General features: G+C 39.5%; 1 protein-coding gene across 1 annotated transcript in view; it reads right to left on the reverse strand.

Moving 5' to 3' along the window:
* Positions 1-12005: 12005 nt before the first annotated feature.
* Positions 12006-25325, reverse strand: part of grik2 (glutamate receptor, ionotropic, kainate 2) — a gene marked incomplete at both ends in the record, with an annotated part of 286105 nt that continues 272785 nt past the window's right edge. The window contains one exon of the mRNA XM_079164096.1: positions 12006-12170. Coding sequence (XP_079020222.1) covers positions 12006-12170 — 165 coding nt within the window. The remainder of the gene's footprint in view (positions 12171-25325) is intronic.

Here is a 25325-nt window from a genome sequence, read left to right on the forward strand (position 1 = left end):
ACCACATCCATGAAGGACCTCTCTCTACCAGAGGGACTCTCACCACAGGTGGATCTTAGATGTGTGGAGAATTACAGTATTAAGAAGTAGAAGTAGTAGAATTTGTAGCACCCTTAGTGGTGAATAGAAGTGTTACAATAATAAAATGTAAAATATGTAAGAGTCACAAAATATTTACTGAAGAATGAATTATGTTTGTAATATGTTTACATGAAGGATATTGCATGTTACAGTGTACTGACATATTGAATGTATTGAAATCATGAATGCATAAACACTGGAGGATTTAAACACTGTAAAGAATAGCCATCAGGGAAAGTTAGGGAATTCAAGGCAAGGCTTTTCAGAGACATCAAAGGGGACATCAAAGGGGACACAGAGGTGCTGGACAAATGGCCAAGGAAGGAGGAGGAGAACCGGAGACGACTGATGAGGAAGCAGACGGCCATAAAGTAACAGAGAGGACTCCTGGGAAAAACCATGCGGTCCCAGGTCAGAGGTGATGTCAGAGGTGATGTCACAAGGAACCAGCCACTGAGATGAGCAACGGATCGATGGAGGTGGGGTCAGATCAATCGGAAACCAATCACTGACCCCGGATGACGGCCTTTATGTTTTGCGACGGCTTGGGGCGCTTTCCAGCCATCAAAGAACATAAAAAGAATGTTTGAGAGAGAAAGTTTCAGTTCTCGGCAATATTCGTTTTTCAGAACCCGGCCAGGTCGGACCTGTGAGTGAAATTGCACGTGGACTCTGTTCTCGAGAACATTACCATGCATGGTGTATTTCAGATTGCATTTGTAAAACATTAGGTTGCAATTGAGTGCATCAGTTTGCATTGTTTACCTTCGTGGTTGCAGTTGTATCTGCTATCTTTTTATTAAATACTATTTTTGACTTTTAATTGGATCCAGTTCGTTTTTTGATTAGTCTCCGTTGCTGGGAGTCAGCAGCGGCGAAAGTTTGCAGCCTACCTCCTCTCGTGAAGTTCCGGCCTCGACAGATGCTGTAATCTGGTCGCGCTCCATTAGTCCTCCGTGGGTCTCAATCTGTGTAATCAGGTCATGGTTTGTAAGGTCCGTGGTTCTCCCTTGGTGGTATTTGGGATTATGTCTGTAAAGCTCCTGTGGTGGGGATCAGAGGTGGGTATACGCCTGTGACTCCCCTTTCACAGCTCTCCACCTGAACTGCTCAGCCCTGTGTTTACCGGGCCAATAATCTCCAGTAGCACAAAGACCAAAGAGACACACTTTTTATTTCCACCTAAATAGCACAGGGAAGAAATGTATTGTCATCTGATTCAGCATCACACTCCGCATGGTGGGATTTTTCATTTCTCTCTGATCCCAGCCACTTTTTCATCCCTTACAGCTGAGTGAAGATTTTGCTGTGTTTCATATCCGGTTCCAGACAGAGTTCAAGCTGCTGTCATTGTTTGTGTTACATGATAGGCTTGGTTAGATCTTGTGAATTTCACCTATGATTTAACACAGAATCACAGACTCTCATGATGTGTTTCTGTTCCAGCACATATGACCGTGGCCAAATCCCTCCAACCACAAAGATACCTTTTCCCTCATCAGTATGGTAACTCTAACCTTTCTCGTCTGCTGATTTCTCTCAGGGAACACACCGTACTTAAAAAAAGGACAATGTTTCTTTTTGCAGCTCTCACATTGGATAAAACATGTGACTTGTTTATTTACCTGGATGGATGTGAATTTAGCTATAAATTTAGCGAATTTAACATAAAATAAAGGTCTGGTTTCAACCATAAAACCAGGCCTGACCCTGTAAACCATACAGAATGAGTAGAATGATGACCTCCACTGAAACCTATTCATAAATAGGTTAACCTCTTGAGCCCCCTTTTAAGGGGGCAAAGAGTGTACACATGTAGTACAAATCACTTTTGAGAACGAATGAAATGATATTTTAAAATATTTCAAAAACGTACATGACGAAGAGATTCTGATCAAATGGACCATGTAACCTATTTTAATCACTCAAAAACATATATATACACAAAGTACTTCAAGGTACTACAAGTACTACCACAAGTTCACCTATTTCTCGCCAGGAGAAGCCGAGCAATGTTCTCCGTTATCGATTCCAGCCGCGATCTACGGCACTTTCACACACACACTTCATATCCAGCAGCACGAGCACAACAAACTGCATCGAACTATCGCCTCCAAATTATTCGACTTTAAACCGTTATAAAGTTACTATTGATCTGCCACAGATATCAACTCAGCCCATCATCATAAACATTGAAACGCTCCGTACCTTTTAGATGTTTCCTGGATGAAAATCGAAAAAATAAATAAATTAATCCTGCCGCCATTACGAAGCCGTCTCTCTCCTCTGCTGTGGAAAAAAACTGAGTCTCTGACGAGCTTCTATGACGAATGAGTAATAATTTCAGTTTTGGCCAATGGGTTTGACCCATGGGGGTGGATCACAGTTTTCGATTATTTTATTGGCTTAAAATTCTGTAAACAACTCAAAGAACCAATCACTGCACTGCCCTGACTCTGCTGAGTTCAAATCTGTGGGAATTGCGCAAATTGGCCAATCACAGGCTGTGTTAGGTTCAAATACATCACGTAAAACTGAAATTCTGACGAAAATTAGCCATATTTTACAAGTTTTCATATGGCCCAGGCTCTCAAAATGATGCCAAACTTCTGTATTAGATAGATTGAACACTATTAGTGATAAAAGAAGTGAAATATATAGATATATAGTATTTAAAAGTACAATAACACAGTGATATGTGCACCTTCCAAAATCAGAATTGACGTTGGCTGACCTCAGCTGACCTGTACACCGGCATTGATTTCTCAGGCATACTTCACTCTATCAAAGCCAATTTTTTTTTAAAAAGGACAAAAGACATCTTGTGATATGATTTGAGAGAGTTTAAGCCTAGGACAGCATCATTTCAAATCAATAAAAGGGATTTTTCTTTCAGGCGAACCTGAAATATTTTTATTTGAGCTGTGTTATATTCATTCAGCATTAATTAGTAACATATACACTGATATGTACATATATAAAAAAAATATCACAAGTGTTAGTGTTCAAATAGACCTTGTAGTTAGTGAGATAAGCCCCTTAGAGTGTGGGTATGACATTTTCGAGCAGAGGTCTCAAAATAGGCCTAGGGTTTAAAAGGGTACTAAATGTTAAATATAAATAAATATAAATTTTGCCAAGAATGCTTTTTTATTGTTGTATTAAATCGGTACAATGATGTACTGCAAAATCCATCCACTGGGTAGATCTTCTAGCTATCTACTATGTGCACAGTTGTGGCGGGTTTGACCCTTTCAAGTGAAGTGCCAGTCAAAATCACGTCTGACAAATAATAATAATAAAATACAGTGGCGGGCCGTCAGGGCCTGCGAAGCCTTCTCTGCTGGCCTAAACAGAATCACAAAGTTATAGCTATTTTATAATTTTATAATTTTTCTTAAATACACTACATGTATCATAATTTATAAAAATATTTTTCCCATTATCTTATTTTCTCATTGCACAGCTACTGTGCTCCTCAGTTGCTCTGCTTCCAGTGCAGCTTGTTTTAAGTAGAGCTTTTATCCAATCAGAGTTCACCTCTGTGTCTCTAGGTAGAAGAGAGGCCCCAGGCCTGCAGACTCACAAGTGCATCTATGTGCAGTTTAAGTGAATGGGGACGATACTGTTGATTGTCATAGTCTTCAACCAATCAGATCTTTAGTTTAACATTCTTTGACGCGCCAGAGCGGCTAGCTGGCCTACAACTACGTCAGCATTACGTGCAGCTCTGTTTGCAGCAGCAGCACTGCAGTGAGATTCAGCGTGTGCTGTGATTGGTCAGTGGGTGAGCACGTGACTATTGTGAAACAAAATTTACAGCAGAGGCTTAGTCGGAGTAGTAAGGGTTCAAATTGAAAGATATGTAAGAATTTATGATATTTTTAGCATTTTGCTTGGTGTAGATTTTTTTTTTCACCTAGCTTCGTTTTTTAACACTCAATGGCTGAAATTGGAAGAGAAACGGATTTGTGAGTTGGGATTTAACCGTGGGATTAAACTCTTTGTCAACAAAAAAGAGGATGTGATCAGCATTTGATAAGTCAACTGCTTTGTTTTTTAACATCTAATATCTAAATGGCCCTTGAGTGTGTAACAGAATGCATGTTACTGCTGTTGTTTTTCCGTTAAGCTAGTTAGCCTAGCCTCCCAGAAGACCGCTGCAGAAAACAATATAACTTAAAACATTACAATTTAAGCTTATGCATTTTCCAAATGCACTAGTATCATTCAAAAGTATTGTTCGGTTTGTAAGCCTCGTACCGAACGGTTTAATACAAATACGTAACGTTATATAGTTACAGCCCAAGAAACGAATAATAACCCTAGCTGTGGCGCCATGATGTGGTTATAAGGTGGTATTTCAGCAGTGAAGGCCCAGGTATAAAATGCACGGCCCGCCACTGATAAAATAGAATGACTCCTGGAGAAACTCCTCCTGACAGACTCCAGAGACAACTGGCCTTAGCTTTCCCAAGTTGACTAAAATGACGTGGACTATATCACGTAATATCGCAGACGGCTCCCTGTTGAACAACACTGAAATCAAATACGATGAATTAAAAATGTGTACTGTTTTTATTGAAGACTGGACCATAGCGCTGCAGGAAGCTGCTGGTAGCTCTCCAGCAAAACAACTGATTTGTAAGAATATGGAAAAACAGGATCCATGTTGAAAAGGTTGCTGTGCTGTGATGTTGTTTTATCACAGACAAACGTGGACTACAGAGGAAATCAGACGTGAAGGTACTTCTTAAAGATGTTACCCTGCTGCAGCTCAGCTAAAGGCTTCATTAAAACTGTTGATTGATCAACCGGATATGTGAGCTGCAGCCAGGGACACAGTCCAGATCAGAGCCACTCCTCACCAGAGATGATAATTAGCCAATTAATGGGATCTGGTATGTGGGCTGGTTATCTGCATTACCTCCAGCTCTGAGCCATCCCACGCAATTCGATTGCTTGTTGTTGCTTTTTAGAAAACCTAGGAATAGTTCTACATTCGCTGGACGAACAATAGATTGTTTTGGATCCCAAAAGAGAAGCAGCCCCGTAACTCAGTCAACTTTAACCTGCAGAAGGAAGGCCATATGGAGGATTTATCATTGCGCAGCTTGAAGTTCTGGATCCCGAATTCTAAAAAGAAATTCGGAGAACCACATTTACCGCTACAAAGTCATCTCAGAGTATTAGGCTTGTGTCTGGGCAGAGATAGGGCATAATGTGTTTGTTACCTTGTTTTGTGTTGTTCTAAGTTTACTGTTATGTTATTGTGTATGTTTACGGACCGCCGAGTTTCGTTAGTGCTGTGAAGAAACTACTGTTGTATTCCATGCTGCTGTAATAGTTTTGTGGTTAGATCATGATAGTTTTCCCACCAAAACACCATTTTGTAGTCTCGCGTGGCCACGTACAAGAGTACATCTGCCATTTTTGTAGTCTCTCTCTCTCTCTCTCTCTCTCTCTCTCTCTCTCTCTCTCTCTCTACAGATTGTTTGTTGACATTAGATAGCAGGCTCGTAATTGTATAGTAGTAGTTGTGCGTTTTAGATATAATTTGACTTGATCAGTATTATTGTAATTTAATAAACTCTGATATACTTTAAAGCAGTGATTCTCAACTGGTGGGTCGCGGACCATTGCCTGGCAACAGCAACAAAAAAAAGTTTCTGTGCTTTTATTTTGAAGGTGATTTTTAATGCAGCGGAGTGCCCTCTATTCACACTCCTTAACAGTATTTGGCGTTAATGCCTTTTAATGATATCAGCAGAGGATAAACTGAAAACTATACCTCTGTCAAATGACACTATAAGTAGGTGAATTGAAGACATGTCGGATGACATCAAACAACAGACCACAGCTCGAATTAAGGCAAGTGGTCATTTTGCATTACAAATGGACGAATCTACAGACATAACATTATAGCTTTATTTTATATGATGATTTTAATGTAAAGTGTCTTTGAGAATTATGAAAAGTGCTCAATAAATAAAATGTATTATTATTATTATTATGAACAAACAAAGAAAGCAGTTTTACTCGTTTACGTGAAACATGTGTGGGACGGGGACTGACAGGAACAATTTCTCTGCACAAGAGAGCTCCTACACTATGACTGCAGAGGACACTTTCAGCTCAGGTTCAAACTGTACTGCATCTTTTCATTAAATCAATTTGAGAAGCTGAACATTTTCCTTGATTTGGGTTGCGGCCTGTCATTAAGGGGTGATGGTGGGTCCCTCAGCCAGACCATTTGAGAACCACTGCTTTAAAGAGCAGCTGTCTGTGATTACTTTGTGCATGTATTGTGATAATAGCTGGATATGTGGCCTGTGCTCGAATTCAAACTTTCATTATTCACTCTGTGTAATACTTTTAACTATTTACATTTTGAGTAAACACTAATTATAGAGTTGAACAGAATCTCTTCGTATATTTGGTATGAAGCATTAATAATATTTTTGTATGAAAAGTCCATTCTACGACATTTGGAACAGAGCCTCGGAACAGAACGGAGACCTTTTGGGCGTCTTCGGGTACTTGAAGGTGTAGTATTTTCATCCAATGTTACTTTACCATTTAACTCCACTACATTTAAGCTTTTGAGTTTGTTATTCTAGTTTATTGTGATGTTTTTATCGAACTACAGTACAGTCATTTACAGAGCAGATACATATTTTACATATGATACAAATGATTAACCTTTAAAATGTGATGCATTGTTACATATTAAACTACTTATGGATTCTGGATTTGAGATGTACCTGCGTTTCAACTAAACAATTGCTTTTTTGAGTCACTGCTTACCTTGTAAAAGCATAGTGAAAGTGCAATAACATGTCATTTCACTTACATATTCCAAAAATGCCATGTAACTATGGTTCCATGAATCTTGGATGACCGCCAGGGTAAACATGCCCCATTCAACTTTTACCAAAATATAGTTGGTTGATTTATGGAAGGAAAAAACTTTGAACTAAGCACAAATAGGTAGCTGAAACATTTTTAGACAGATATACATGAACATGTACCACTTTATCATCTTCATAAAAAAAAAAAAAAGTTTGCCTTTTGAACATTTAAAATATTGTTTAATAAGCGCAGGTCTGCTAGGTCATGACAGGTCATGTATGTTTGGTCTTGCTTTTGGGTATAGTTTGATATACAGCATAGTTAGTAAAGAGTTCTATGAATTGCAAACTGACTGCTGCATTACAAGTCATTACCAACCTGTCAAGTGCCTGTACTGAATGGGTGGAAATTGTGCATTACACATATGAAATTAAAACAAATATATTTTTTTAAATATGCCCCTGCATCCAATCCAGGAGTCTGTCCATGATTCACATAAAATATAACTGTAATATTAAAGCAAAACAATCCCTTTTGGGAGACCAAAAAGTGAAAAGCGTGAATTCAGTATTTCCTGTATCTCGTCTTGTTAGAACCCCTGCTCTCTGTCAACCATTATCATAAAGGTCATTGAGCACATTCAGCTGTATATAGCACAAATATGCACTGATGGAGCTATAATGCTGGGGTCACTCTGCTGCCAGACACACATGAAGTTAACCGCCAAACCCTGAGGTCAAGCAGATAAGGGTACAGTCCTCTCCAGACCAGCAGGACTGACAAAGTACAAATGAACCTAATCTTTGGCTGCATCTCCCACAGCTTCCTTTCCTCAGATCCGTGCTGCCTTGGGGGTCAGGGCAAGGAGGATGGGCGCTTTAATCTGATTGGATGCCATTTTGCTGAGTCATTGTGGCTAACATTGACTGGAGTCCCTGACAGAGGTCACGGATTGGTTACAGAGTAACCTTGTCAAGTGGTTCGGTCTCTGCTGAGTGAGGTGGTTTTATCAGCGAATTTTCAATTATGCAACCAGTTCACAGTGCTTTCCACAATATTAGAGGATGATGGAATGCATTTGGTTTCATATCCAATGCACTCTTCACTCCCAAATTGTCAGTGTTTGGTCGGTGCCTCTTGGCATCGGAAATCGAACCGCACGGAGGTCCCTTTTAGCAGCTGTATGAGATGTATAAAGTCTGTTTGAGTCAATTTAGGGCGGGGGAGGGGTGGCCGATGGGTCAAACAAACAGGATTTTTTTGCCAAGACAATGGTGTTTGAGTTTGTGTCCTGTGTGAAACTAAAAGTGAACGTTGACATTTTGTCACCTGAGTTGTGCAAAGTGAATCGCAAAAAAGTAAAATTAATGTCAACCACGCTCTTTTCCGAAACCTAAATAAGTGGTTTTGTTGCCAAAAATAACTTCACCTACTGTGAAGCGAACGTTTATTTTGAAAGGGCACTATGCATGTAACCAGCGTATATTGACACGCTGCGCCCGCACGTTGAAAAAGGTTCGAGGGGTACATAGTGCATCAATCTCCGATGCCAAGGGGTTCTGACCTAAAATAAGATGAGATAATCCTTTGTTAGTCCTGCAGTGGGGAAATGTACAGGATCACAGCAGCAAAGTGGACAGTGCACACAAGATACATAGTAAAAAAAGAAACAAAAGCAGCAAGTATTATAAATAAGTAATAAACAGTAAAGAATATCAACTAAGCAAAAAAAGTACAAAAATCCACAATAACTAAATATAACTAAAAATAAAATAAAATATTATATATACAGACAGAGTATTTTTTATTGCACGGTGTAATTATTGCACAGATTTTTTTATAGTGTTGTCTGGCCTACTGGAAGCACAGCTGGTTGTGCAGCCTGACAGCAGCAGGAAGGAAGGACCTGCGGTACCTCTCCTTCACACACCGGGGGTGAATCAGCCGGTGGCTGAAGGAGCTGCACAGAGCTGCCAGGGCGTCCCGCATTGGGTGAGGTGTTGTTCATCAGGGATGATATCTTAGCCATCATCCTCCTGTCTCCCACCACCTCCACCGTATCCAGTGGACACCCCAGCACACTGCTGGCCTTCTTGGCCTAGCAGTGGTATTTGGTGGTATTTGTAAAAAATGAGACAGATTAAGAGAACAATGGGTAAAGTGTGTAGAGTATTGTGATAAGAAAGTCTGTGATTCAGTTATGTATTGAGAGAAAAGTACACAACTAAACATTAAATTGAGCATGCATCGTAAGCCTACTTTATCATTTCCTTTTTTGCTTTTGAAGCTGCAGTGGACTCCACTACATTCCACACTAATGTGAGTCTTAAAAGGCCTTACAAGTGGGACCAATATTAGCAATAATCCTAAGGCCTACATGGGCCCTTTTGGTATCCATTTATTTGTGTTAATGACTTGGTCTACAAGCTTATCAATTAAATATGTAGACATCTAAGATTTATCCCACTTGCCCATCTGTTGTCCACCTTGACCGAATAATTAGCCCACATACTGCCAATGAAAACAATAAGGGGCCCATGGATCTTGAGAACACTTGCTCATATGGCATCATTTTGATCACACGCTGGCAACAGAGGTCAAATATTTATGGACCTTACTTTCATTGGCATGTCAATAATTGTTTGAAAGCATGAATATTTATCATAGTTAAACTTATGGACCTGAAGAAGCACACGGGTGTTTCCAGCCATACTGGCTGATTAGAACTCAGCTCAATTTGAATGTAGTAGGAGTAATACTTGGCTCCATGTACATGACAACGATAAAGATGTCATTCCCTGCTCTAAGAGGTGCAGAAAAGCTAATGGAGAAATGTCAATCAAGCGGCAGGGCTGAGCAGGCATAGTTTTGAATGTTGGAAACCCCTACAATTTGGCAGAGGGGTGCGTGGGTATGTCTGCATATACACTATACATTAGATAATGGTTGAACTTAAAGCATATGCTATAAGACATGCCTCTAACTAATTCTTAATTGGACACACCCTTGCCTAATGGGGTTATTGAAATAAAGTCAAGCTTCTGTCCCATTATTTAAATGACCCACGTGGCCATTTCTGCTGGCTGTGTTTCTTAGTGTCTACACTCTTGCCATGTTTCATTCATGCTCTAACATTCAATAACGAGGCAGATGAGGTGGAAGTTGTGAATACTTTTTTATTTTCTTTAAACTTGTGCATCAACTTCAAAGGGTAAACTGTGTGCACTCCATTTTGTTTCACAACAAGTTCAAAATTAGTTAAGTGTTCTTTTTTTTAAATACATCTTTTTCCATTTTAAAACCATTTACACACAATTGCTCAGCACTGGACTCTAGCAGTCTATCAGTAATCGGGGGTGTAGAATGATAGGCATCATCAGCAGTCTTCCTCTCTTCCTGTGTGTGAACACTATAGATTTGATCTAACCAGTATTATCATTACTCTTCTTTCATGTGAAGTAAAAATATCTTTCTTTAAATATGATTCCTTTACATGATAAAAATACTTTCTTTTGTTCTTCCTCTCTCTCCATTATGTCACTGATGCTTACCAGAGTTCTCTGTACTAGTACTAGTACCATAATAGTACTAATTGGTGTGAATCTGCTCCATGGAGGATGTGTGCACCCTGCACTTTTGTGTGTTTGTGTGCATGTGTGTGTGTTGGCTCTGTCTAGTGTCGGCAAGCCTCCTGAACTACTGGCCTGGAGTATCACCCCTCTGCCGTGGTTGACACTCCTCATGGTGCGTTTCGTGTTGATAAAAATTATTACAAAATTTTGATTCTCTCTGTACAAAAACACCTTTTCATAGAAATTGCATTCTGCACAAGTAAATGTGGAGCTTTACTGCCAAAGAAAGAAAAAGAAGCCACAGGAGTACAAAATGAAACTTGAGACTTGACAGTGAGCAAATGGAGCGAAACCATGTGTATACCCATACAGAGTTGAAGTGAGGTGTATTTACGGCAGTAGTGAAATCCAGGCCGTTGAGATAATAAATAAGGAGTTGCATAAATAAAACAATAAATACTTTGAATAAATAGAGTTTGTGTGTTGTGGTATGATTGCTATGAATTTAGACGTGGTGTGTCGTGCCCACGCCATTCCAAGTTCCTCCTTATTGACATTAAGAGTGTGTACCTCCATAGGATCGTCATGACTACTGGCTGATACATCAACAACTTGCTATATTGCCCCAGCTCCGTTTTCTGCTTGTACTACACCACATAAACCCCGTCCTCCCCCCCACCTCCCACCTCCCACCCCAACCCCTCCTACATTAAAGACTAAAAGTGTTAGTACTCTGAAACACAAATAAATTATATCACTTATTGCCTGATGGATGATATACAGTATATCCGTTTTTGATGTCGATCAATATCAAATGTGACTAAGCAAAGTCTCTCTGTACATTTTGGGAGCAGCAGCTCACCTTTGTCTTCAGGGCTTAGCGGTTGATCTGGGAGAGTTGAGAGTCTGTGCGGTCACTCTATTCACAACTTTTGAGAATAAACAATCGTTTGCAAACCTTTCTCCCCATTGCCCCAGTTAGTATCTCTATATTCGCTCATAATCTCTGAGAAACTGTTGAACAGCCTGTTTTTAGCTGTTCAGTGAAAGACAGACTGAGCAGCAGTCAAAGATGATCGGTCTGATTCTTTATTTGTTCCTTTATCTTTTATGGGCCTTCCTCTCTCCCACCTTAAATGTATTTCCAGACCCTCTCTCTTCGACTCCTGGGTTTTGAAAATCTTGGCACCTGTAGTTGGGCGCCTTGCCAAGGTGGTAAGCGTACTGAGGTAACTCGCTGAAATTTCACCCAGGTCCAAGTTATTTCCACAGGAAATATTGTTGAATCATTTATACCTAGCTATTTAAAAGAAAAAAGAATGACATTTTGTCAATACACTCCCAAGCACCTTAGCGCTACCTTAGAAATGACCCAACTGTCAACCATTACAACCCTATGCCCCCCCCCCCCCCCTTACCATTTACCCCCACCCTTTTCCCCAGTGTCACTGCACACCTCTCTGCAGGAGAGAGGGTGATAAAGTGATTGCGATTCCCATTTTAGGCCATGGTCTCTTTCCCTGGCAGTCTGCGGTCGTTGAAGGTGTGCATGTTGATGACCTCCTCCGTTTTCACCATGACAGGCGGCTGAGGCTTGTGTTTGAGCCGGCGCTGGCACTTGAGGGAAACCCGCAGCTCGTCCACCATGGCACTGCAGAAGGACCTCTGCAGAGGGAAATAGAAAAAAAAAAGAACAGAATGGGTTTCAGACCGCTTCCCCAGTCCAAATGTTATGGGCAAGTGAACAAGCCTGTTCTCCCTGTGGGCAGTCTCATTTTGTATCCTCCCCCCAACACCACCAGCAGTTCAGGGCTGCCATAGGGGAAAATGGTGAAATATACAGTGTAGCAGGCTGGGAATGGAGAGAATGCTGGATGGGAACAGGGGAAGAGGTCGGCTGGAGGGAGGTGCAGGTCCATAGAGTGTAAAGTGTGAAGGCGTGGAATCACTCAACATAGTGTCAGAATGCATCAGTGGTGAATTTGCGGTTGTTGTTGCTCATGCAGGGCTTGTTATGCATACAGTGTATGACAAGATTTTCTATATTTCAAACATCACATTTTTACATCATCAATCTATAAATTCTTGCACATTTAAACAGTATATGTTGTATAACATGTGTTTACATATATAGGTGTATGCATTCTCTCATCTACTTCTACATTAGCAATGGCCAGTGTTTTCCCTAATGCCTTTCTACAGTCTCTTCGTTTACAACCCGATCTCCAGACAAAATGTCAATACTGGACAGTTCTGCAAGGTTACATTCACTGTTCACCAGTGGCGGGCCGTCAGGGCCTGCTAAGCCTTCTCTGCTGTCCTAAACAGAATCACAAAGTTATAGCTATTATATAATTTAATATTTTTTCTTAAATACACTACATGTATCATAATTTATAAAAATATTCTTCCCATTATCTTATTTTCTCATTGCACAGCTGTCTTCCTCAGTTGCTCTGCTTCCAGTGCAGCTTGTTTTAAGTAGAGCTTTTATCCAATCAGATTTCACCTCTGTGTCTCTAGGTAGAAGAGAGGCCCCAGGCCTGCAGACTCACCAGTGCATCCATGTGCAGTTTAAGTGAATGGGGACGATATTGTTGATTGTCAGTGTTCAACCAATCAGATCTTTAGTTTGAGATTCTCAGACGCACCATAGCGGACTGCAGGCCTACAACTACGTCAGCATTAGCCGCAGCGCTGCAGTGAGATTCTGTGCTGTGATTGGTCAGTGGGCGAGCACGTGACTATTTTGAAACGAAATTTACAGCAGAGGCTTAGTCAAGAGTTCATATTGAAAGATATGAATGAAATTATGATATTTTTTGCATTTTGCTTGGTTTAGATTTTTTTTTTATTTTACCTAGCTTTGTTTTTTAACACTCAATGGCTGAAGGAGGATCAACAGATTTGTGAGTTGGGATTTAACTGTGGGATTAATCTTTGTCAACAAAGAAAAGAGGATGTGATCAGCATTTGGTAAGTCAACTGGTTCGCTTTTTACATCTAATATCTGAATGGCCTTTGAGTGTGTAGCAGAATGCATGTTGCTGCTGTTGTTTTTCCGTTAAGCTAGTTAGCCTAGCCTACCAGAACACTTGCGGAGCGTCAACTGTTTTTTGTTGTAGTTCTTTTTGTTCCGGTTCAGAGGTCACACAGAAAACATTATATTTCCTACAATTTAAGCTTCTGTATTTTCCAAATGCACTAGTATTATTCAAACGTAGTGTTCGGTTTGTAAGCCTCGTACCAAACGGTTTAATACGAATACGTAACGTTATATAGTTACAGCCCAAGAAACGAATAATAACCCTAGCTGTGGTGCCATCATATGGTTATAAGGTGGTATTTCAGCAGTGAAGGCCCAGGTATAAAATGCACGGCCCGCCACTGCTGTTCACTGTTTTAGCCATGCTACCGCCGCGGCTCTAGGGATGGCAACATCGGTCAGACGGTTGGTGCAGCAATTTGGTCAAGACTGAAATATTTTAACACCTATAAGATGGATTGCCATTTAATGTGGTACATATATCCATGCTGCCCAGACGATGAATCCTAATAACTTTGGTGATCCCCTGACTTTTCATTGACTGCCATCATCAGGTACTGTTTCGTTCAATTTGTTCATTCAAACACCTGCAAAACTATTTCCATGAACCTCAGCTATACTTTGTGCTTAATTCAAGCTAATCATCTTATGTAACATACTCAACATTTTACCTTCTCAGCATCAGTATTATAGCACTATTATTATGAGCATATTACCATTTACATTAGCAACTAAATACTTGGAGTTTTAGTCTTGTTAAAACGTTTAATGACAACATTTTTAAGATTCTCTCTTTCTATACTATCTGCATATGGCAACCATTACTGGAAAGGCTAGGGTTAGGAAAATATTGTAGTCATGGCAAATATAAGGTAAGTAAAACCCTATGATGCAGGTTCTGTGATTGGACACGAGCTCTAGACTTATAAAGACACACCAATACTACTCACTAAATGGTGAGAATTGTCAGTGTAATTCCTACAGATACTGGGCCATTCTTATTGTACATACAGATACAGACAGCAAAAGGCACAGAGATAATGATGGTAGCATTACAGTGGGACTTTTTTCATTGAGGCAAAGCACAAGATGTACCTCTCTCAAAATACAGCATGTCTTGTGGCTGAACCTTTCCAAGGCATCTGGTTTTAAAGATGCCGTATAAGGTAATTCCTATTTGTTCTTTATCTATTTCCCAAATTTAGATGGTCCAATTTCATGTTGCTGCTAACTCCAACTCTTCGACAGAGGAGGGAGTAGACAGAAGGAGAAGGAGGAGAAATGTCGATACCATCCATTTGGAGTTACTAGTTCGACAAGGACATGATCCCCCAATGGCTTCCCCCAACCAAAACTGCCAGCTGTATTAAATAGGGCCAACTGACAAGGGATTCAACCCAATACCAGTTGATCAGTTCAGGCTGAATTGGTACAACTTTGTATGTTTAACTATTAGACACCATTTTGAGGATCAATGGGTTCACAATTGGCAGCCAACAATGTTCCTCTCTATTCTTCAGTGTGTAACAGTGCTGTCCTGAAATACACTATCTCCATGCGAGATCATGTCATGTATTGTGGGCTTGGGTAGTTTTTACAGGAAAATGAAAATCACACACGCATATAACAAAGTCTACCTGGTGATGTTCTTTTTAGTGTTTGGACCGTACCAGTGATGTTGCATGCTTTTGCATTCCATTATACGCTCGTTACATGCGTAGCATATCTTCAAAATAAACTTCTTTCTCCACAGGAATTTAGGTTTAGACAAAAACCTAACTAAACAAATAAGCAGTTTTTTGACGAGTTGGAAGTGAGAATGCGTTGACAATACATGGTTATGCAAGAATGAACTTTAGAAAACAGGTTAACTATTGATCAAGAATGAACTGTCAAGCTAAAACTAACTAACATAGATAAGAAGTCCTAAATGTTCTCCGAATAATATGAATATGGACATGCAGACCTTCATGACAACCAAGCCAACTTAATTGGCTGATGAAGACCTTATGATTAAGTCAAAACCAGAATAAGTGGACTGTCAGTGGAGTGTTTCGACAAACAATAATGTTGTTTTGACAAGACTAAAAGAAGATATGATGCTTCTTAATTTTAAAATTAAGTAAAAAGCAAAGTGTGTCAGATGCTACTTTTCATGTTTATGCAGATGACACTGTTCTATACTTTCTTAATCTCAATGGGACTCCCCTGGTTATACAAAGGGTCGTTGAGACTAAATCATTTTTATGATGTTACAATGCTGGCTAAGTTTTGGCGCATTAACGCCTAGGTTAAGTCTTGGAAAACATTGTGGTATAGGTTAAAATAATTATTTTGTTGTAATAGTTACAGTAATAACAATGTAGTTAAGACTATATTCGATTGTGGTCATGCCAACTTTAAATTACGATTTGAAAGAGGAAAAGAATGGCAGTCCCCTGGATTCAAGTTTTGTTGAATCACTCATCCCCTGTGCCCTCCTCCCTTCGCAGACAGTCGCTATAATAACGTCACCTGATTTCCTCCTGTCAAAATGACCACGCCCACTAAAGGGCTTTGTCACTTGAATGTAAACATATTGTTCTTCTCGTTCTCTCTCAAAACTCTTACCAGCAAAAATGAAAAATTCCCAACATCAGTAAAGCTGGACAAAGGTTTTTGCTAACAATGCTAACACCTCTGTTTTATGTGAAGCAAAAGGTCTAATGTTGTTTCATGCAAATTTCTCGGCTTGCTGACTTACTGTATTACAGTAAATATGGCTTTCTAGTAAACTGGTTGGTAACTAATCAGGATTAGGATCCAAGTGTATTAAAATGTGTCGAGTACAGGGTACATCTTCACGTAGAAAGTGATCAATCACTTTGGAAAAAAATTCAAAATCTAAATTTCTAGTGAGGATAAGACTTGTGTATGTTCCAGGCCTACATTCTAAAGCAACTTGATCAACAGATGGATTTCTAGAGATTTTCATATAGATATTGCCATGTGCAGCTTTATCCTCATACTGTGATTATAAGAACTGTAGCTGAACATCTGGACACCATGTAAAACAATTTCACTCCATAGGGTTTGACTGAGTATGAATATCATAAATAGAATTAATGCAAAGTTGCATACATAGTTGAATGATAAAGTGTATCCACATACTGTGCGACCCATTAAAGGGAAGCTGATCCTTAAAAAGAATGCGATAGATGTGATTTTCAGACTGTTTCTCCACAAAACAAAAAGTAGGAACAAGAGAATGAGACTCATCTTCAAAATGTGTTACTGATTTCATGACTGAATATGGAAACACTGCCGAGCAAGAATGATATTTGTAAATACCATGACAGGCCTGAAATGTGTAAAACATCTTGTTTTTTGCAACCAGTGAATAGTGAATAGTGCTGAAAACAAATGAAATACACTGTCAATGTGTTCTGCAGGTGTCTGCAGGTACTCACAGTACGAACATTTTGCATCTCTGCAGATATTCATTAAAAAGTTTTCTCATTAAGTTGATAAAAAAACACCTAACATCTGGCAGGCATTATGTTTATAGCAGTATATAAACAGGGTTGTCTCTACTGCCTGTCAGTGTTACATTTAACAGTATTTTCTTGTCAGTGTGAGGCTTCTATGATTTATTTAATGGGCTTACTACTGAGAAACCAACCCCATAACCAGACAAAAAACATGGATAGTGGATGATTTTGTAAAACCCTGGGTTACCTTCAATGACAGCATTTTTGAACTGCCGTTAACATTTGGAAACATTTTTCGTTCTACAGTACAGATTTGTTTAAGGCATGGTTAAGGTTAGGCAGCTAGAACACTCGGTAAGGGCTAGAGAAAGGTTATGGTTATTGTATCTTTGAAAAAAGGATATATTAACTCTTGGATTGTAATAGGCTTCAATTTACGGTTGGATGTGCCCATCAAACGCCTCAACATTGCTACATGAAGGGACACTGAATGCTCCTGGATACTGGAGTTATGTTCATCATTCATGCACAGTCAAATCATTTCCATTTGCTCCTTGTAGCCTGTGGTATGATAGTTTAACATTTCCCGTCTGTTAAAGCTGACGCATCCTGAACAGAAGATTCATCAGAAGAGCTATTTAAACGTTAGGGAATTAGAAAAAAAAATAATAACCCGTGTACAGGGAACACTGGGATTTGTAGTAGAGATTCACACAAACATCCACTTAGAAACACAACACAATAGCTAAATCACAGTCATACAGGACTGTGCAGAACAAAAGCTTTGCACAAATACAAACCCGACAGGCATCCCCACATGTGCATGAACACAGTCTCAGTGAGCACGGTGGGTTTTACAGGCCCATAGAACATCACTTATTGATGCACATTGTATCTCATCAGACTGAGATACCTTGTTGCTGCATGCCCAATTAAACGGCTGCTTCTTCACATTCTCTCATCTTTTGTCATAAGCTACTGCATCTGCAAGTAATGTGTGAAACAACACCGGCAGCTGGGAATGGAACAGTCCTGCTCCAAGCAGAGCCACTGCGTACTGTGCTCTCAGTTAAAAGGAGTTTATTGTGACGATCAAAGTGATGATTTGTATTTGAAAGCCATCATTAGCAGTGTGGCCCATGTATACATCTCCTTATTATATTAGCATATAAATGCGAAGGAGACACAGTAAATGTGATTGGTGTGTATTATAATCTCCCAGAGGCTAATTCAGCCAGCCCTATCCTTACTATTAATCTTGCTCTGTGACCATTGATAATGCCATTCATGGATAAAGCAATGGTGGGAATGCAGCAGAAAGTTGAAAGGTTTTTGTAATGTCAAATGATTGATTCGGAGCAGATATTAGCTTTTAAACATCAGAAAATCTATACCACTTTGATTCTGAGACTCTGTGACCACACCTGATTGGCCACTGTTGTTTTAGACCAGCATTTATTTCACCAACTTTCTTTCCCTAATTGGCATCGTAGTTGCATCATGCTACCTGCAGTCAAGCCACTGGATTGCAGCATGTATTCTTTATGCTACATTTCACAAGTTTGAACTATTGGTAGTTTTGCTAATACTACATTTAGCTGATAGTGTAGGGTGATTTCATTATTTATAACTGTTCAGTTTTGTAAAAATAATGCATGCACTTTACCCACTATGGTATGAATTTGGAAACCACAATAGCAGTAACAATGCCACTGGTGTGCCGTAGAGGCTACCGGTTACAATGTGTTTACCATGACTTGTTTTATTCAGCTGCATTAACTGAATTTGTTGGCGACTTGGGGGCAGCAGAACAAGCACAAAACACAACATTGAGATATGGTATTATCGCCTTTAGAAGTTGTTTTGGTAAATTGGTTGAAAAAATCAGTGATTAAGTGCAGTTTGAGCACACAGGGAGCAACATTTGCATTAATTTCGGGTTTCTTTGTGTCAGTTTTGTGAATGTGAAAACTCTGATTTGGTCTCCACGTCTCCTTAAAAGAATATTTCTGTCTCTTCAGCTGCTAAATGCTCCACTATGTTCATCAGCTAGTTGCTAAATTACAGTGTGCTGTGAGCTTTTTCACTGAAAACAACTTCCCGCTGCTGCTGGAAATCCGACTGGTAAAGTAAACAACGAGCTTAAAGAGGCTACAATTCTCTATTCTCTATGTGTAATATGAAAGGTGTTAGATGCACTGATTAACCCAGTCATTTTTACATGAATTATTACATGTCATCACATTTAGTACAATCATTATTTGTCTATGTTAAAGTGCTACATTTAGCTCTTTTAAGTTAACATTTGTGTCTAGTCAAGTCAAGTCTATCATATCAAACTACCATATCCGCTGTTTGTGCAGGCATCTACTGTATAGTGCTATGACTGCTACATGGTACACCTGTAGTAAACATGAGACACACAATGTACCTGCAGATTGCCAAAGCCATTCTGAAACACTCTAGCTTTTCAGAAGTATTGATTCCCGCCCTCCCTGTAAAATTAAATGGCACGGCAGTGTTTTCACCAGTAAAAGCCATGTAGCTCCAGGCTTTGGGAAACTCTGGGCTCACTCTACTCGCACTCAAGGGACGCATTGCCATCATGGCTGCCTGCTGCTGCCATGCTGGATTGATGGAGGCTGCTTAGGGTCATTGGATTACAGAGTTTTTATGACGCTCAACAATCAGCCGCAGCGATCGCTCAGAGGAAGGGCCTGCCCGCTTTGAGAAGAATGAAAGGGCCGTAAATCTAACGCTGAGAGCAGACATCGAAAGGAAAAAGGTGCATTTAGTCGAGCGATTATTTACACTGGCCAGATCGGATACAAATGAGTAATGGTTAATAAAACTGTATATCAGGAAGACATTTCCAGGGGAATATTATTGGTTTAATCTCATTCTGTATGGTTTTTATAGGAGAAATAATCCAAAAGTAATCAGACAAAGATGATTTAAGGAATACATGTTTAGCAGTTGAATATGAATTTGGAATAGTCAATTTAAATGGAGCACTGTTGGTCTATTCTTCAGCTCTCTCTAGTCCAACATATAAAGGTCCCTCACCTGTGTTAGTGAACTAATGGGCTCCGTTTAGCTTGAATGGAGGAGGAACAGATGTGAAGCTGTGATGCAGATGGGATGGGGCACGGCTGCGCTATAATCCTCAATTTACTCTGCGTCTCCGGCCCCCGGTGGCCAGTAAATTATTTGCTGCTTTGAGGGTTTGTCTAATCTGTGGGTTCCTCTGAGCTGTCATCCACATTTGGCGCAGTGCAATCTACATTTTGCTCGCTGGGTGAACTGTGTTCTGACTGATGTTCCCTCATGTCAAATTCTGTCTGTGTGCATGCCCGCATATTTTATTTGTGTGTGTCAATTAGTGTGAAGAAGAATTAAAAAACTGAAAAGCCCTTCAGAGATTTAGACCACGTCCACACAAAAGACCTTTGCCCCCCAAGTCCATTATTTTGGTTCAGAAATAGACATAAAAAAATAAATGCAAACTGTATGTGTATTTTGTCAGTCTAACCTACTATGAACCATTCATCATCACTCATTTTCTAATTATGAAATTATGAGATGGATATGCATTTATGAGTCAAATTCATGTGTAAGAGATTCTTGTGATTCCCAAGCTGACTGGGACGTTGTGAGTCTGAACATTGTGTTGTGTTCAGCCTGTTCTTGTAACGTCATGCAGTGCTGAATGTACTATATGGAGGTTGTCATTGAATGGCTGACAATGTTTAACTCATGTCATGTGAGTTGTCATTGAACTATATACCATGTTGTAAATAAATCTCAACTTACATTTCTCAGGAATAACGCTGCCCAGTATCTTAAGGATTACGTCAATTCTGCACCTCATGGTTTACATGCAATTCTAATTCAGAAAGTGTCCTTTACGTAGTGAGGCTGAAAGTACGGGTGTGGAGGTCGGGGTGGTGGATTCATGTCAAAGACCTGTTATTTACTTCCACCTTTTTATCAACTGTAAGCATGATGTTTAGCTAATAATTCTATTATTGACATATCTGTCTATAATGTTGGCACTGGTTGTAAAAAAAAATGTCAATGAATGTAATCCAGGATTTTGCTGTGTTGTCCAATATTGACATTCTTGTTGGCAACAGATACACAGAGTCTTCTAAATTCTAAAAGAAGGTCTCCTGTGGAAGAGCCTTTGGAACGGGACAGTCCCATTGGTCTGTGATGACTTATCTCTGGTGGAAGCTGATGTGGGACACAGTCACATATTCCAGGAGGGAACTCTCCTCAAAAGTAGCTTTTCCTCTGAGAAATCTTTGTGAGATAACAAGACTCCAAATCGGCATGTAACTGAGACCAACAGCCCAAACCGACATCTATCACTATGTGTGCACGTGTGTGTGTGTGTGTGTGTGTACATCCATATGCATCCAAGCCTGTTTGTTTGTGTGTGTGTGTGTGTGTGTGTGTGTGCTGGGTGGATGAGATGGGTTCCTCACACACAGCTGGTGGTCCCCGCACCCCGAGAGCCAGGTTAGTCTGCGGCAGCCTCAGCAGCAGGCAGGAAGAGAGGAAAAAGCAGCAGCAGGAGGAGGAGCGGGAGGAGGAGGAGCGGGAGGAGGAAGCGAAGGAAGAGCTGAGGGGTGGGGGGCAGGAGAGGAGAGAAAGCAGCAGGAGGCGGAGGAGGAGAGGGAGGAAGGGGACAACCATGGTAATCATGGAAATCTGACAGACTAGCATGGAGATGACAAAGAACTGCTCCATTGAACGTCTATGAGACATGTGATTTAGTTGAAAGTCCAAAATCAGTTGTCTGAAAGATTTAACTTAAATTAGCAAGAATAATTTCCTGAAGCATATTTTAACATACACTTACATCTTCATTGGAGGAAAAACTCAAACACACTGTCGCTTTTTGTCTTGACCATGCTCTTCCTTTGAACCAGGAGTTATGAGAGCAGGGGTTAATATTCCCACCTATCCAAAACTCTTATATAATAATCATTTAAAAAGAAACACAGGCAATTATTGTACTCTAAATTAGACTGTACACATAAAAGAAAGACATTTTGATAAATCCTTGTTTGCCATCTTACCCACAGCTGAGAAGGATGTGTTTAGGTTGGCAGGAGGAAACTGCTAGCTTAGCTCCTTTATAAGTCACACTGTCGTCTTAACATGTAGTATTTTGTTAATTTAAAACTTCAAAGTTAAAAAATAGTTTGCTTTGGAGAACCAAGTAACCCAATGCACAGATGACGAGATACAACAAAAAAATAAAGCTACATTTGGACAGGATCGACCAGTAGAACAACAGCTTTTATCATCGTGATTGACAATTGTTATTTTTGGCACCAAATTTAGTTTTGACTAAGGTGGGAGAATAACAAAATTCGTACATATGTTCAGTTTATCAATTAACTTTGTAACGGCTCATTGAAACTTAGAGATGAACCAATACAATTGCCAATCATCGTTGTGCTGATACGCAGCCGATTTAAATTGTTTTCCTGTGAAAGAAATCTGCCTCAAACAACTGGATTTATTGAAGTGTGCAAAAGCTTAATTTTAAAAGACCATTGGTGTGTACTACTCACCAATGGTTAAAACTTTGGTCTCAAGCTGGAAGTTTGTTAATAGCCAATACGCATTTGTAAATGTGAATACATTTAGCCTATAATAATATTTGACTTAGTTTTATTGTAAATATACATTACAGTGATGATAACACTGAGGTGTCACCTGAGCCCGTTTGAGATGATGTCAGCTAGACTGCTTTGGTCTTGATTGCATGTTGAGTATACTGTTGCTTTCATTTTCAACTAGCGAGTTACTGAAGAACATAGCACATATGGTATTGCCCATCTACGCCTGGGACCCTGCCCAAATAGTGCTTAACACTGCTTTGGAGTTGTTAGAAAGCTGATTTTTGCTTCACTTTAGATGGGTTTCCAGTCTGTGTATTAAGCTAGGCTAAACGTGTCCGACTGAACTGCTCTATCTTCTTATCTGGCTATGGATCCGAGGGCAAACAATTATATTTCCCAAACTTTTGGAGAGCTCCTTTTGTAGTAAAAAAGTCGACATGAAGCAGTAATGATGGAATGTATGGAAACAATGTAAAAGGAAGAGACTTGAGACAAGAAAAGGAAATTCTCATAGTCTTGGTTAGGTGAATCAAAATGACAAGCCTACATTGGTCTCCAGTTTGTAAAGTTATCAAATGTTTATTAATACTTTTATTAAAATGTTTAACAAGTGTATATTTTCTTCTGACAATGCTCTCATGTTGTGGCATTACAATCTGTTTAGTAAATGCAGTAATCTCAAAAAAACACACATGGCATTAACATGTCTATTAAACCTTTAAAAAACTATTAACAGTTCCTCTATTGTATGACTCATCCACTTTATATGAATGACTTGCTGCTATTTTCTGCTCCTTTCTAATGTTACAGAAGTAATTATAAAATGCAAATTGCAGGGTGTGCACTGTCAAGCATGTGAAACACAACAAAGAGATGCTTAGCACCACATTTTTCAACTTGACACTTTGAGCATCATGGTGAGAAAACAATCCCATAATGTAAAAGTAGGATGTATTCAATTATAAGAGAAACCTGGAGCAATGAAACAAAATATATGCTTGATTTACACAGATTAGCCTGATACTAATTAACAATGGACTGTGGGATACACAAGCTACACATTATAGTGGATCTTCATTTTTCTTAAATCAATATTTGGACTAAATAAATCAAGCTGAGGTTACTCCCACATATTGGTTTTCAAGTATGGCCTTTTTTTAAATGTCATATCTGCCTGTCCGACTAATGAGCCAACATTATGATTGAGGGTTCTTCCAGACCAGAACTGTACAAAAGTTACTTTAAGATATAATTGTTTTCTGATACATTTATAGATGCATTTCCAGAGTATCCCCTTTTGCTAAATAGGTTTGTGGTTTTCAGTCTTAATTCTATGACTTAATAATAAGGGTTCTATGTCCACAATCCACAATACTTGCTTATGTATATATTACTGTACCCAGCTGTGGTTCCCTAGGTTACTTACAAAATTCACAACCACTACACCATTAATACAACCACTGCCAACACAAACAAGCTGGCTGGTTATTACTGAGGTTTGATTTGAGCTGTTGTCATACTGTAGTTGCTAAACGTGGCAAGCATTGTTTTTGATTTATGATGCTTGTATTAACAGGGCACCAATTGTAATCAGCTAACAGTTTGGGAATAGGAATTATTGTCCATATTGGGTGATTCTGTCATGCACTAATTAAGTCCTGTGCCACTATGCAGAGACAACACATGAAGCAGGGTTCCCTTTATGTAGCGAAACACAAAGTGACAATGTTACACAATAGTCATGACCTCTCCCTCACCCCAACAAGCATTTGAATTGCCTAACCTTAACGATATCTTAACCATGGTTTATTTGCCAAAACCAAAATATCTTTTGGTAGGTAGGCTATATCAGCTTCTTCAAAAAGCAATATTAGTCAAACGTGATCATATTTTGTTTACATACTAAGTGAATCAGTGTGTGCAATCCCAAGCAAATGAGTGACCGTGTGTCAATTACTGCACAAGGTTTGAAAAAAAGTGGAATGTTGTCATTTGAATGGAGAAACCTTGAGTATGTAAAATAAAATGTCAGACTGTCGGTTCTGCCTGCAAGGTGTCTGTTGGGTCCATTTATCCTGTCTGTCTGTATTTACCTTGTTCTGAATAGAAGAATAACCTTGTGCAGGAATTCATGCTGTTGTGGAGCTTAACTCTCACACTGTATATGTGGAATCACAAGCTGCCGTACTCACTCATTACATTGTTAGATATTCAAACTGGAGAAACAGGCTATGAATGTATTATATGAATTCAAAGCCCGATAGATTGAACTTTCTGAAAAAAACAAAAAAAACACTGCATTCAGATGAATTATGTGATTACCTGTTGGATAATTTAAATTATATCTGGAGGTAAAAAGTGCATTATCAATGAGAACATTAATACATCATCTCAATAAGCATTTTGATTTGGAACACTGATTGCTAAGACGATCGCCTGGACCTACAGTAGAAAATATCAATAGAAGCACCAGATTAAAATTGATGTCAGAAGTCACACATATTTGCTACCTGTGTTGTTGTGTTAATCATTAGGACTGACATACACTCAGGTAATATACCCCAGTAAATAAAGCATGCGGCTTTCCCATATAATGCACTGAGAGGTTTCTATCAGTGGCGGGCCGTCAGGGCCTGCAAAGCCTTCTCTGCTGGCCTAGACAGAA

This window comes from Pholis gunnellus (assembly GCF_910591455.1).
Source record: "Pholis gunnellus genome assembly, chromosome: 8".
In the NCBI taxonomy this organism is placed as follows: Eukaryota; Metazoa; Chordata; class Actinopteri; order Perciformes; family Pholidae; genus Pholis; species Pholis gunnellus.